We start from the raw sequence: 16,095 nt of genomic DNA, 5'->3' as shown, positions 1-16,095 counted from the left end.
GTTGTCTTATCCTAGTGCTACCATGCGTGCCGGGGGGGTGTCATGTGTGGCGGGGTGATGACGAGAATGGATGAAGGCAGCAATTATGATTATGTCTGTGTATGTATATGTATGAATACATTGAGATGTATAGGTATGTATATGTGCGTGTGTGGGCGTTTATGTATATACATGTGTATGTGGATTTGTTGGGCCATTCTTTCGTCTGTTTCCTTGCACTACCTCGCTAGCATGTGTGGCGGGGTGGTGACGAGAATGGATGAAGGCAGCAAATATGATTATGTCTGTGTATGTATATGTATGAATACAATGAGATGTATAGGTATGTATATGTGCGTGTGTGGGCGTTTATGTATATACATGTGTATGTGGATTTGTTGGGCCATTCTTTCTTCTGTTTCCTTGCACTACTTCGCTAATACGGGAGACAGCAACAAAGTATGAAATAAGCTGTGTGGCGGGGTGGTGACGAGAATGGATGAAGGCAGCAAATATGATTGTCTGTGTATGTATATGTATGAATACATTGAGATGTATAGGTATGTATATGAGCGTGTGTGGGCGTTTATGTATATACATGTGTATGTGGATTTGTTGGGCCATTATTTCATATGTTTCCTTGCGCTACCTCGCTAACACGGGAGACAGCGACAAAGTATAAAATAGAAAAAGCACATAACACTCTCAAGGTGAAGTCATCATGCATCTGGTTTTAGATTCATTCCCAACTTTGTATCATTTGCAAATTTTGATATCTTACAATGATCAACATCATTAATATATGAAGAAAGAGAACCAGTCCTAAGGCTGATCCTTGTGGTACACCATTAGGTATATGTAACCATTTTGAGGCTTAACTATTAATCACTTTTCTTGATTAATGGTTAGTCAACCGATTTCTTAACCACTGAAGTACTACCCCATCTGTATCACTTGAACTATATGATAGCCCTGCCCTTTGACTAAATAGTATGAGAAATAGATAGAAGTAGGTGGAAATATTAGACAGGAGCATAAGGTAGAAGTAGTAGGTAAGAACATTAGACAGGAGCATTAGGTAGAAGTAGTAGGTTGGAACTACCTTGAAGCATTAGGTAGAAGTAATAAGTTGGAACATTAAATAAATGCATCAAGTAATAGTAGTTGGTAGGAATATTAGGTGGGAGCCTCAGGAAACACTGTACTAGGGTTACCCTCTCCCAGTGGCCTGTTATGTGTGAGGCACCAAAAGCTAAGAAGTGACACTGGAGTTCACCAGTTATGGAGACATTTACCATGGCCACCCACTTGAGGAAGTTTCCAAAGGGAACAGGTGTCAGAGATATAAACAGTTACCAGTTTTAAAGCTGATACTTGTGGCACACCTCTAGTAACATCTAACCATTTTTAGACTTAACCATGATTACTAATCTTTGGTTATGTCCAGTCAACCATTATGTTAACCACTGAAGTACTGCCCTATCCATATCATGTGAATTTACTTTTCTAAGTAATTTTGATTTGGAACTTTATTATTTGGTTTTTGGAAATTTAAAATGATGACATCACCTGCTTTACTTTCATCATACATGTTAATTATATCATAAAAGAATGCAAAATATATATATAAAACATGAGCAGTTCCATTGAAGCCCAGGCTGAGAATACTTTATTAATTGGTGGTCTTCTAAATGGTTTATTCTTGTATAACAAATGATGACTTCTGTAGATGTAGACAGGCATTAAGCAGACTGGACTGTGATTTTTAGGCAGTGATTTACTGCTACTTCAAAAATTTTTGTTACATTAGGAATTTTTCACTCTTCTGAAACTTCCCCATAACAAGGTAGAAGTAGTAGGAAGGAACATTAGGCAGGAGCATTAGGTAAAAGTAGTCTGTAGGAACAGTAAGTAGGAGCCTTTGCAAACACTATGCTAGTTGCTCTTTGCCAGTGGCCTGTTCATGGTGAGGCACTTTAGGCTAAGAAGCGGCACTGGAGTTCATTAGTTATGGAGACTCTCTTAATGTGGTTAACCCCTTGAGAGAGGTCCAACTTGGAACAAGCGTCAGATATAGATGAATAGCTAGAAGTGACTTATTGAAAAGAGCAGTCGAGGGGTTAACGACCTCATTTTTTGCCACTGTATTGTGCTTGGATAAAACTTGTCTGGGCCTGCCATTGTATTTACTTTCATTCTGTGTAGTGCTGATTGTACATCTTCAATTCTTATGTCAGTATGTCGCAAAATATTTTACTTATCATTGGAGCTGGATTTGGGACATGAGTTGTGTTTTCAGTAGTAAATATGAATTCAAAAATATCATTAAATTATTTGCCATGTTTTCAGAGTCTTGAATCAGATCTCCATTTTCTGTAATTAATAGACCAATTACCTGGTTAATGACTTACTTATAACATAATCATAAAACTCCTTAGGATTTCTTTTGCTGCATAACAGAACCCTAAGGGACACCTCTGTTGCTTCATCAGCTGCTACCACAATGGAATGACTAAAAAGAAAACTGTGCATTAGATAACAAAGAAAAGTAGAAACCCTAAGGAATGAAGATTAGTAATCAAAGAATTGTGCTACTCTGTCAAATACTTTAGAGATGCCAAAGGCCTTGACAAAAGATTCACCAAAATATTTAAGAGAGCAAGACCAAAGATGGATCTCATGAGAGAGAAGCTTAGCATTGAACCTTATACTGAAAGAAGGGAATGAGATTTTAAATGTGTAAGAAAATTAGAGTTAAGAATCACTTTTCTTATGATATTTACTTTCCTTTCCTTCTTCCTGAAGAAACGTCAGGTCCCACTTCTTTAGATCAGAAACTCCTGCCAGGTCCAAGTAAGCCAGGGATCCCTTCCCTGTCTTTATGATTGGAGGATTCTGATTTTTCAACATCATATAATGTGTTAGCTTCAAGGGAGTTTGTATTAGAGACCGATTTGTTATGGAAAGGAATTAGACCTTTGTTCTCCATAAATTTGTATGGTCATTCCTGGTTTCATTTTACTAAAGACAATTTGCTTCCTGAAAGTGCACACACCTGGCACTTTAGGTAATGCCATTCCATTTGTATATAGCCCCACAAAGAAGTTTTGGCCCAGCTCCAAAAACTAACATCCTCCAAATTGATAGTTCTGATTTACTGCAAAGACTTTTCGGTAATTTCAACTGTTAAGGAGTAATCTCCCAGAGGACTTTGAGCCCTGAACATCTTTGAAAAAGTGGTTTTAATCACCATCACAGACAAGTTTATATTTCCCAGTCAGAACTTTAAATGGATAGGAATAGATTGAAACAGTTAAACAGGCACCTTTTATCTCCCTGGGAACAAAGTTTGGAACTGCATAAAGCCTGCATTTGCCATACAGTTCTGAACTTGGTGTCTGGACATCAACAAGGGCAGCATTTGGGGATGTTCAATGTTGCAGTCCCGTACATTGATTAGTGTAAGGCTGCAAACCAGTAAGGTTACTTTCTGGATAAACATATTCTTTCCTGTTGAAAGCAGATATTTCCCAAGAAACCAATTGAATCTTTAGTTTGGTGGACTGACATAGAGAACCCTTAAAAACCCTGCCTTGGTAACCTTCAGCTGTTTCTTTGGTGGTTTTCACAAATGCATCAAGGATAGGGCTTCCAGTTTTTGGAGGACCTTGTAGATGTGGGCCCTTGGATGGAGGAACAAATGTCCTTTCATGGCATGGTAAAGAGGCTGTTAATCTCATGTTTTTCAACTCCCAGAATGACCTGTAGGGTACTCTTTTTTTTTCTGAAGGATATTACTGTGAGTACTTGCTGCTTCATAAGCATAGGCTTTTGGAATTCCTGCCTCTCATAGTTAGTGGAAAAGATTCTCACCTTGGCAGTCTCCATTTTTTCTTTTCTCAAAGGAGTATTCATTGTCTTGGCAGATGCCCTTTGAGATTGGATTTAAGTTTGAACAGAAATGTCGAAAAGGAAGGAGGGTTTCAAGTGGATCCTTTCCTCATGAGTGGCACTACTGACTGTTTCTAAGTGCCACCAAACTTCAATGTATGTTTCTTCTGTTTTAGGTGCAGGGGCAGTTGCAACAGATTCTTTGTCCTTGGATTGGAATCATTGGGAACGATTTACCTTTTTCCTGGTTCATCTTCCAATAAGAATTTTTCTTATACTAGCTGGTTTTCAGGTTTAGCAATGTTGGTGACCCCATGTGAGACAACAGCCTTAGTGCTAGAGACTCCTTCAGCCATGCCACACTCCTCATTAAATACCTCTTGGTCTTGTAAACCACCTTATTTTTTTTTTTTGCAGGACCTGACCTCAGTCATGTATTCTGGAATTTACACATATGGATTATTTGAATCACTTCTGCATACTGAGTTTTAGGGAATGCTTAACAGATGACATTTCACACAACATTTGCCCTTCTACTCAAAGACAGTCAGTCTGGAAGTCTTTTCAGTCTTTCCTAGGAAAATCTTATGCCTTGGATATAACTGAAGCATAATGGTAAGATTCTTCTCTAGCCTCCATCATGACACTAATGACATGAGAGTGCCCATCAAGAATTCCTCTCTCTCTGAGTTTTGGTATTAATCTGATGCCCTGTTAATGATCATTCTTTCTGAGGAGACTGGTTGGTTCTCCACCGCAGCCCAAGTGGGGTCTTTCAAAAGTCTTAGAACTTTTAGTCAAACAGTTTTTCTGGCAGTTTAGCTCTTCAGCATCATATGACAAACTCCTTTCCTTATAGTCTTGATCCCTGGAAGGAGACTTAGTGAATTACATCATATGCCTAGACAACAAATTTTTTTCTTTTTTCTTCAATGATTATATCTTACACATTAAAACAAACCTAAACCTTTTGATTTCTGGCAAAATATTAAATTTAAAAGTAACCCTGTTGTCATCCACTCTTGGAAGATTTCATCAGAAGAGCTTTATGCCTTATATCTTTGAGACCCTTTGAACTTCTTCAGAGATGACCATTTGTAAATCCCAAAACCTTCAGTATCTCTACTTGGACAAAGAAACAGGCTTTACTGGCTCAATCTGAAGGTATTTATTTTTGCCTTTAGGTTTAGTCTTAAAAGAATTTTTTATATAAACTCTTCTCTATGTGGGTTTGCTCTCATCTCACAGAGAAGAGAAGTAAAGGTTTTGAAACCTGAAAAGCCTTTTCTCTTCGATCCATTATCTTCTTAGAACTTTTTTCCAATTTTCTCACACTGCCCTTCTTTCCGTTCTTTTTTCCAACATTTTTTTTTCTCCTATCATGACTATCTTTAGATTGATGTGCATAACCTGTGAATTGTGAGCTTTAATAAGCTGGGAATGAGCAGGTCAAGGACATCATTTTGGTGGCTGTTGCTGATTTGCCAAGGGTGAGCCTAAAACGAATGAGCCACTGCAATAACCATTGGGTGGTTAGGGAAGGGTGAGTGAAGGCTAGCACTTCTTCAGAAATATTGAGGGTTGCAAGGTCCCAACCCTAATACTTCTGGAGAATTTATCTCATGTTCATAGGACACTGCCTTGGAGAGAAAAGCTTTTTCAGTAACTTACTTTTCTTGACACTCGCAAACTCTTTTGTTTGATTTATTGCTATAAGGACTGAACTCTAATTACTTAAGTATATTTATGGATTAAGAAGACATTTTAGTGAGTCTCCTGATAGTTGGTTGGGGACTGATTGGGTTTCATAAGAAGCATCATTTCTTGGAAATGATATCAGAATGTCATCAAAAGTTTGATGAAGATGAGCTTTCTAAGTTATTTATTTACGTTTTGACCTTTACATAATAATGACTAATTACCCATAAAAAAAGAGGCCAATGTTTTGCAATAGTGTAAGTTTTAGTTGTTTCTCTCATTTAGGTTTCACTGATGAGCGAAAGGGTCTGTGGAGAGAAACATGTATGAATCTACGCTCCCAGTTAACGGATCCTTACCTTCGTGCTATGTTTGCATTTCTCACTGATGATGCAGACTCCTTCGAACCTGTACTGGTGAGAATATATAACCAGTCAAAAGTTTAAATGTTTCATCTGTTAATATTCAGTGTACTATATTCTTTTATATAGAAGGGTGCCCATTGTGTGATATGATACTGCACAGTTATAGTATAGATCACTGCACAGCCATAGTATAGATCACTATCTTTCATGCTTGTTCCCCATATGTTGATATAATCCTTTAGTCTGTCTTTCTATCAGATATTTAGTCATATCAACCTTTTCAGCTTATCATGTGGATACACTCCATATATCAAATTTTTTATTAGTCATTCTTGCTGTATTTTTATTGTCCTCTTTTGTCTTTCTTCCAACCTCAGCATACTGAGGCCATGGCTAATGCAGACAGCATAAGTAGATTTAAGCTGTTGTATGATAGTAGAGAATGTTCAAGAAATGGGACCCTTTGAGTTTAAAACTCCCTCCCCATACTTTACAAATATGTAATTACACTGTCCTTTACTTTATAGTACAAATCCTTTAAGTCCACATCTTTCTGAGATTTATTAACAGGTCATTCGGAACTGCATCCTGAAATTCTCTCCTCATGTTTAATGATCCATATGATGTACCTTTTCTTGTCTCTTTGGTGTGACTTTTGCAAACTTATTAAAATTTTATTTGACGGCTGTCTTCAAGATCCTTGATACTCATGCTGCTTTCTTATTTCAGGAACTAGCAATTTATGTGACACTTTGGATTATTTATGACATCATTCTTATCCTTCCGTCTTATAACATTCTTCATACTTCTTAGCAAGGCCTCCTTGTCTTTTCCAAGGAAAAGCTGTCTGAAAAACTATCCAGGATATCATCCACTAGACTTTGTTACTTCTGGATGTATCCTCTAAGTGTGATGTTTTACTTTTCTTAAATATTCTCCTTTTTTAAATCAGTATTATATACTTTCTGCTAGAAAAACTTTTATTAACCATTGTGAATGGTCTGATGAATAACTGAGTGTTGAAATACAGAGATTTCAATAAAAGTGTGTAAGAGGTTTGGAAAATTTGAATTGATGCTCTTAGGGTCAGCATGTAAAGTTATGCAAAATTGTCATTAATTAACTGTAGTTATGGACCACAGGTACAAGTCTGGCTACCACAGTGTAAAATCCACAGTAGTAGCAAACCCCAACATCTTTCCCAAAACGTAAGGGATTAGGCAAGTTAGATAATTAATTTTGGCAAAGTTTTAGCTTACATTACTTAAGTATTATCATTATTTGCTTATCCTGGGACAGGGTAGAAAGAATTCCACTGCATCCTTTTATCTTCTTTGTGTCATGAAAGGTGAAAGATGGGCAGGACTGGAAAGCTAGGATTCTCTGTCTCTCTCTTTCTGTGTCTCTCTCTCTCTCTTTCTGAGTCTCTCTCTCTTTCTGTGTCTCTCTCTCTTTCTGTGTCTCTCTCTCTTTCTTTCTCTCTCTGTCTCTCTCTGTCTCCCTCTCTGTCTCCCTCACTCTCTCTCTCTCTCTCTCTCTCTCTCTCTCTCTCTCTCTCTCTCTCTCTCTCTCTCTCTCTCTCTCTCTCTCTCTCTCTCTCTCTCTCTCTCTCTCCTCTCTCTCTCTCTCTCTCTCTCTCTCTCTCTCTCTCTCTCTCTCTCTCTCTCTCTCTCTCTCTCTCTCTCTCTCTGTGTAATAGCTGGAGAAGGAGTTAAGGTTGAGGCTGGTAGGTCTAAATATTCATGGTTGTAACCAGGATGAAAAGTAGGCTGGAGTATGTATTGTGTATGAGAGAAAACTGAGATTCTGGCTCTTCTCTGGCAATTCTCTCTATACTTCATGTAAGGTCCGGCCTTGATGTGGACTTTTGTCCATGACTAGAACCTTGAACATAAATGAAAAAAGTTCTGAGGATAGTGACAGAAGAGCAAAGGAATGGGTTGTTCTTTTAAAGGAGAATGAGTTGTGGAACTGTATTATGAGTTTTTCTTTTAATAGAGAACTAGCTGTGGAATTGTATTATAAACTGAGTTAGAGTGCAAGGAGTCAAGTTCAAGGCTGTGTGAGTTAAAATGGAGTAAGACTGTGAAAGGTAGGTGATTACTAATGCTTATGCACCAAAGGATAAGAGGAGTGAAGAAGAAAGGAATGCACTTTGTGAGGAGCAGAGTGTGAGCTTTGGTAGTTTTGATGAAAAGGTTTAAACTTTAGAAGAAAGGGATAAGACTGCAGGTGTGGAGGATGTGGAAATTGAAGGAAATTGAGGAAAGCCTTGTCAAGTTGTGTACAGAAAGAGGACTGATGATAGAATGTGATTTAAGAAAATGTGCATGCATAAGTATGCAAGGGTGAATGAGTTTGGATGGTAATAGGCATTGATAGGTTATTTGCTAATTGATGAATGTGCAAAGGAGAGGGTATTGGATGTGAACATGCTGGGGAAGCAGCAAGTGGAATACTTGATAATTTCATGGTGGAAGTGAAAGTTGATAGTGGATTTAGAAAAAAAAAGTGACAGAAAAGTGAAAGAGATGGTGAAAGTGAAACACCTGTATGTGAATGTGCTGAAAGGGTGGTGGTAGGATGGATGAGAAGAGGATGGTGAAAGTAAGTAAGCTTGAAAATGAGGCTTGTGTGAAGAGACAGAGTTTAGAATGGTAAGATATGAGAATAAATGAAGCTAGAGGAGTGGGTAAGGAATGGGGAGTATTTAGAATATTGAGGCTGACGTGTGAAAGAAGTGTGTTGCATACAAAAGGTGGGAGCTGGGTATGTGAGAAAGGGTAGCGAGTTGTGGGTTGTTGAAGTTAAAGTTCCTAGTTAAAGATATAAAGAGAGGTGTATGGGCTTTACTTGCAGGGAAGGAGTGCAAGTAATTGGGCAATTTACAAGAGAGAATGGCAGAGGAAGGTGCAGAGGTTGAAAAAGAGAGCAGTTGAAAGTTGGGGTGAGCAACTATTAGCAAACTTCAGGGGAAGTAAGAAAATGTTTTGTGTAGGAGGGTGATAGCATATTGTGAGAAAAGCAAGAGAACCAACTGGAATATTGTTGAAGGGGAAAATGGGGAAGTGATAACAGGCAGAGATGAGGTGAAAGGGAGATGGTATGAATATTTTGAAGGATGTGTTTGATGATAGTGTAGCAGATTTGGGGAGTTGGGTTGGAGACGTATGTGAATTGAGAGAGTCTCAGTAAATGGTTTGGTGAAAAGAAGTGAGATGATGAGAGCCTTCCAAAAGACGAAATTTGAAAAGGCAGTTGGAGTGGATGGTACTGCAGCAGGATTTCTTAAGAAAGACGAAGACTTTTGTTTATTGCTTGTTTAGTATTTTCTTTGTATATATAGATCATGATGAGGTGCCTGAGGATTAGCAGAATGCCTGTATAGTGCCATAGTATAAAGGCAAAGGGAAGAAAAGGAATGCTCACTTTACAGAGGTATAAGTTTACCAGAATTCACTTGTTATGAAGACTGTTTGCCATGGCCACCCCCTTAAGAGAGTTCCAGTTAGGAACAGGCCTTAGATATATAGATATAATGTACATGGTGAGCTATATGGGAGATAGTGATTAGGGAAGGAGTGCAAGTAATTGGGCAATTTACAAGAGAGAATGGCAGAGGAAGGTGCAGAGGTTGAAAAAGAGAGCAGTTGAAAGTTGGGGTGAGTAACTATTAGCAAACTTCAGGGGAAGTAAGAAAATGTTTTGTGTAGGAGGGTAATAGCATATTGTGAGAAAAGCAAGAGAACCAACTGGAATATTGTTGAAGGGGAAAATGGGGAAGTGATAACAGGCAGAGATGAGGTGAAAGGGAGATGGTATGAATATTTTGAAGGATGTGTTTGATGATAGTGTAGCAGATTTGGGGAGTTGGGTTGGAGACGTATGTGAATTGAGAGAGTCTCAGTAAATGGTTTGGTGAAAAGAAGTGAGATGATGAGAGCCTTCCAAAAGACGAAATTTGAAAAGGCAGTTGGAGTGGATGGTACTGCAGCAGGATTTCTTAAGAAAGACAAAGACTTTTGTTTATTGCTTGTTTAGTATTTTCTTTGTATATATGGATCATGATGAGGTGCCTGAGGATTAGCAGAATGCCTGTATAGTGCCATAGTATAAAGGCAGAGGGAAGAAAAGGAATGCTCACTTTACAGAGGTATAAGTTTACCAGAGTTCACTTGTTATGGAGACTGTTTGCCATGGCCACCCCCTTAAGAGAGTTCCAGTTAGGAACAGGCCTTAGATATATAGATATAATGTACATGGTAAGCTATATGGGAGATAGTGATTAGGGAAGGAGTGCAAGTAATTGGGCAATTTACAAGAGAGAATGGCAGAGGAAGGTGCAGAGGTTGAAAAAGAGAGCAGTTGAAAGTTGGGGTGAGTAACTATTAGGAAACTTCAGGGGAAGTAAGAAAATGTTTTGTGTAGGAGGGTGATAGCATATTGTGAGAAAAGCAAGAGAACCAACTGGAATATTGTTGAAGGGGAAAATGGGGAAGTGATAACAGGCAGAGATGAGGTGAAAGGGAGATGGTATGAATATTTTGAAGGATGTGTTTGATGATAGTGTAGCAGATTTGGGGAGTTGGGTTGGAGACGTATGTGAATTGAGAGAGTCTCAGTAAATGGTTTGGTGAAAAGAAGTGAGATGATGAGAGCCTTCCAAAAGACGAAATTTGAAAAGGCAGTTGGAGTGGATGGTACTGCAGCAGGATTTCTTAAGAAAGACGAAGACTTTTGTTTATTGCTTGTTTAGTATTTTCTTTGTATATATGGATCATGATGAGGTGCCTGAGGATTAGCAGAATGCCTGTATAGTGCCATAGTATAAAGGCAGAGGGAAGAAAAGGAATGCTCACTTTACAGAGGTATAAGTTTACCAGAGTTCACTTGTTATGGAGACTGTTTGCCATGGCCACCCCCTTAAGAGAGTTCCAGTTAGGAACAGGCCTTAGATATATAGATATAATGTACATGGTAAGCTATATGGGAGATAGTGATTAGGGAAGGAGTGCAAGTAATTGGGCAATTTACAAGAGAGAATGGCAGAGGAAGGTGCAGAGGTTGAAAAAGAGAGCAGTTGAAAGTTGGGGTGAGTAACTATTAGGAAACTTCAGGGGAAGTAAGAAAATGTTTTGTGTAGGAGGGTAATAGCATATTGTGAGAAAAGCAAGAGAACCAACTGGAATATTGTTGAAGGGGAAAATGGGGAAGTGATAACAGGCAGAGATGAGGTGAAAGGGAGATGGTATGAATATTTTGAAGGATGTGTTTGATGATAGTGTAGCAGATTTGGGGAGTTGGGTTGGAGACGTATGTGAATTGAGAGAGTCTCAGTAAATGGTTTGGTGAAAAGAAGTGAGATGATGAGAGCCTTCCAAAAGACGAAATTTGAAAAGGCAGTTGGAGTGGATGGTACTGCAGCAGGATTTCTTAAGAAAGACGAAGACTTTTGTTTATTGCTTGTTTAGTATTTTCTTTGTATATATGGATCATGATGAGGTGCCTGAGGATTAGCAGAATGCCTGTATAGTGCCATAGTATAAAGGCAGAGGGAAGAAAAGGAATGCTAACTTTACAGAGGTATAAGTTTACCAGAATTCACTTGTTATGAAGACTGTTTGCCATGGCCACCCCCTTAAGAGAGTTCCAGTTAGGAACAGGCCTTAGATATATAGATATAATGTACATGGTGAGCTATATGGGAGATAGTGATTAGGGAAGGAGTGCAAGTAATTGGGCAATTTACAAGAGAGAATGGCAGAGGAAGGTGCAGAGGTTGAAAAAGAGAGCAGTTGAAAGTTGGGGTGAGTAACTATTAGGAAACTTCAGGGGAAGTAAGAAAATGTTTTGTGTAGGAGGGTAATAGCATATTGTGAGAAAAGCAAGAGAACCAACTGGAATATTGTTGAAGGGGAAAATGGGGAAGTGATAACAGGCAGAGATGAGGTGAAAGGGAGATGGTATGAATATTTTGAAGGATGTGTTTGATGATAGTGTGGCAGATTTGGGGAGTTGGGTTGGAGACGTATGTGAATTGAGAGAGTCTCAGTAAATGGTTTGGTGAAAAGAAGTGAGATGATGAGAGCCTTCCAAAAGACGAAATTTGAAAAGGCAGTTGGAGTGGATGGTACTGCAGCAGGATTTCTTAAGAAAGACGAAGACTTTTGTTTATTGCTTGTTTAGTATTTTCTTTGTATATATGGATCATGATGAGGTGCCTGAGGATTAGCAGAATGCCTGTATAGTGCCATAGTATAAAGGCAGAGGGAAGAAAAGGAATGCTAACTTTACAGAGGTATAAGTTTACCAGAGTTCACTTGTTATGGAGACTGTTTGCCATGGCCACCCCCTTAAGAGAGTTCCAGTTAGGAACAGGCCTTAGATATATAGATATAATGTACATGGTAAGCTATATGGGAGATAGTGATTAAGAAGGTGATAGCTTGCACAGAGCATCAGACTGGGGAGGAACATTTTCAGGAGTAATAGAGGATGTGTGGATCATTTTTTTTTTTTTTCAAGTATATATGTAAGAAATACTTCAAACAAATGGACGGAGTTGTATGTGGCTTATTTGGATTTGGAGAAAGCATTTGATATGGTTAATGAAGATACTTTGTGGAAGGTGTTATGAATAGATGGTGTTGGAGGAAAACTATCAGCAGCAGTGAGAATTTTTATCAAGAGGGTAAGGCATGGTTGTGAGTTGGTAGAGAGGAGGGTGAATGGTCTTAGGTGAACTTGAGTTTGTGGCAGGAGTATCTGATGTTACCATGGGTTCATAATCTGTTTATGGATAAGGAAGGGAAATGTAAGGGTTTAAGGGAGAATTTTTCAGAGTTAGGGGTTCTTAGGAGATGAGTCAGTCACTTTTTGCTGATGACACATTGCTGGTGGCAAATTCAACTGAGAAATTACTGTAGTTGGTTTCTGAGTTTGGGTGGGTGTGTGAAAGGCAAAAGTAGAGGGTGGATGTGAATAAAAGTAATGTTATTAGGTTTATTACTATAAAGAGACAGGTTGATTAGGGTATGAGTTTGGATAAGGAGAATTTGGAGGAAGTGAAATGTTTTAGATACCTGGGAGTGGATATGGCAGTAATGTAACCATTGAGGCTAAAGTGATTCATAGGGTGTGTGAGGGTGGTGCAGGTCCTTGGCCTATTGAGGAATGTCTGAAAAGAGAGGTCACTATCTGTAAGGGTGAAAATGGGCATGTTTGAAGGTATAGTGTCCCAACAGTGTTGTATGGATTTAAAACTTGGACTCTACTTAAGAATGTATGGTAGAGTGTGAATCTTTTAGAAGTGGAATCCTTAAGGGCAAATATGTGAGGAGGATTGATCGAGTAAGAAATGATAGGGTAAGTGAGAGGTGTAGTAATAAGAAACCCCACATAACCAACATCACAGAGTGCTTCCCAAGAGCTAGTGGTGTTGTATAGGTGTCTTGGTTATATTTCTTTTGAGTAGCTAGTTCATATCTACAGGGGTTTTATGTGCTCTTGTATGGAAATACATGCTCTCACATCTGGAATGCTTTTTCCTCCACCCCTCTATTAATTAGAGTAAAACTCATTTCTTCCATCTCGTTGACTCTTCTGGTATCACTTTTCTGTAACCATCCCTCTCTGTATGTTGTGATGTTGCAGCTGTTTTTCTTTTCTACAGGTGTTATTTTTGTCACTTGTTAGCTATGTGCATGTGTCTCCACCCCTGAGGTTTGGATATAAGGCCATGTCTTGCTGCTGTATCCTTCAATTTCAGTATGGAGACTGGCTACTTGAGAAATGATTGTTGTGATATCTCCCTCTTCCTTTTTACAGCAAAGCTTTGGAATTCTCCTCCTCCTTTAGTCTCTCCTTTGTATAGCCTTTCTGCCTAAAGTGTCAGGTGTGCAAACACCTGCAGGGTCATGATTAATTTCTACTTTCTTTTCATCTTACTTTATATCTTTTACCTGAGATGGCCTTTGACAAGGGCATGTTTTATATATCTTTTTCCCAAGATAACCTCTGACTGGGGGCATATTTTGTATTTCTTTCACCTAAGATGGCCTTTGAGTGTGGCACATTTTACTTTTGCCATGTTGGTCACTATTAAAAAGCTTCTATTCGTTATTGTTATTTACATGTGTAGTAATAAAATATACTGTATGTTTCATTACTTGATACTTATTAGTTATTTGTTTCTGTCAGTTGTTATTAATTGGTGTGACTGTCTTTTTGCATAGGGTGAAACTGAAATGGCAATTCAAGATCGAGTGGCATTTGCATGCACATATCTGAGTGATGTGCGTTTAATGGAATACCTAGAGAAGCTGAATGCACGCCTCACAGAGGAGGGAAACTTAGATGGAATCTTATTAACAGGTAAATACATATAACAATTCATTAAAGTATAGTTATGAAGACACATACACACACACACACACACACACACACACACACACACACACACACACACACACACACACACATATATAGAGAGAGAGGAATAAAGGGGGAAACTCCTCCAATGTAGATGGAAGAGCAAAGGATGCATGACTGAGGAGCCTTTTCCAAAGGGGTCGAGATAACCAGTAGAGTGACACAAGGTTTTATTCTAGGACCATTACTCTTCTTTATATATGTAAATAACTTTCCTGAACATATGGACTCATGCTTTAATATGTTTACAGGTGATGCAAAGGTCATGAGAGAAGTGGTGAGGGGGATCTAAAGGGTCCTAAACAGACTACAATATTGGTCAGATACGTGGTTAATGAAATTCGTCCTGAACTAATGTAAAGTAACGGGGATGGGATGAAATTAGATTTTTTTTAAGATATGCTTCATTTTATGAAAAACAGCCTTGCAGTAATTCTAGGCATTTGGGGAAAAAGACAGAGGATGGGTTGTAGGACTCCATCCCAGCTAAGATATCCTCTGCTATGCTTGCAGCACATGATACATCTCAACCAGAGAGGCAAAATCTCTCTCATTGAAAGTCAGTAAAGAAGCTGTGCAGAGATGACCATTGAGCTCTCTTAACGTGCCAAAGTTGGGATTTCAAAAGAGGGATACTAGGTGGGTGTATCCAATTAAAAGTAACAGGAATTAGACTGTAGTCAGAAGACTTAAAGGGGGTAGAAATTGTGCATCACTTATGGAAGGGGGTTGATTTGTAAAAAAGAGGTCAGATGTATTGTAAGAGTGATCTTGATGGTTGGGATCTCAGTTAGGGTGTTTGATTATTTGTTTCATATCTTTGAGGAAGGAAAAAGTAAAAGGTCTGATCCCCACTAGGATTGTCTTGGTTAAATCCTAACCGATCCTTGTGGTATATTTTGCAGTTCCCTGCATAGAGGATCTCAGTTCATAGATGTGATAAGAGTGGAGCTTCATGGCAAGAAGCTAAATAGTTGAAGAGTTTTAAAAGGCTTGGTGGAACTGGGGGAAATAAATGAAACTCAGAAGCAAGAAAATGGAACACATATAGATTTTAAGCCAGATGGTATCAAAATTATGAGTCTCAAGATCCACAAGGTGAGCAATAGGTGTTTTTGTATGACAGTTGGTACATGGTCCACTTTTGATGTGGAAATTATGATAAATATTATGTTTGGAGATATGATAGCTGTAAAGGAGAATCGTCCTTGGACAGTTGGGTTTCAAAAGAAATAAAAGATCAGGGGTAGATAAATAGGTGGTATTATACAGAGGGGAGGTTATATTTTAGGTTGCAAATGTTGTAGAAATTAATGGAGAAAGACTAAGATAGGTGCTGTAACTATGGAAGGTGGGTGGATCCCAGTCACATGATAGCAGCCAGGTGGGACCTGTAATCCATCTACCCCCTCTTAACTACTGGCAGTACTCTGAATTGGTACCATAAAGATATCAGTTAGCAGTGTTGCCTTAGATTTAAGGTGAAAAAGTTAGAAAAGGATATGGTAAGGCACTAAAAGAACGTATGAGTTATGTATTGTCATATGTTGTGTATGAGAAAAAGAGGATGTGAGATTTTGATTGAACACCATCACCCTACATGTAGATGAGGCAAAGGAGGAGTCACCAATCTGGGCCTGAAAAGGGGTATGTGACAAACACCACAGTGCTGGCTCATTATGCCACCACCAGATGATAGTACCTTCCCTGGTCAGTGGTTGCCTGCCACCCA

General features: G+C 38.7%; 1 protein-coding gene across 4 annotated transcripts in view; it reads left to right on the top strand.

Annotated features, from left to right (window-relative positions):
* mio (GATOR complex protein mio) overlaps positions 1 to 16,095 on the top strand; it is a 106,067-nt gene that overhangs the window by 64,431 nt on the left and 25,541 nt on the right. For all 4 annotated transcript variants that reach the window (XM_071661756.1, XM_071661754.1, XM_071661753.1 and 1 more), the window contains exons 13-14: positions 5,854 to 5,984; positions 14,168 to 14,306. In XM_071661756.1, the coding sequence (XP_071517857.1) occupies positions 5,854 to 5,984; positions 14,168 to 14,306 (270 nt within the window). The remainder of the gene's footprint in view (positions 1 to 5,853; positions 5,985 to 14,167; positions 14,307 to 16,095) is intronic.

Source organism: Panulirus ornatus, chromosome 5 (assembly GCF_036320965.1).
Source record: "Panulirus ornatus isolate Po-2019 chromosome 5, ASM3632096v1, whole genome shotgun sequence".
Taxonomy (NCBI): Eukaryota; Metazoa; Arthropoda; class Malacostraca; order Decapoda; family Palinuridae; genus Panulirus; species Panulirus ornatus.
This window is presented reverse-complemented; position numbering and strand designations above follow the sequence as displayed.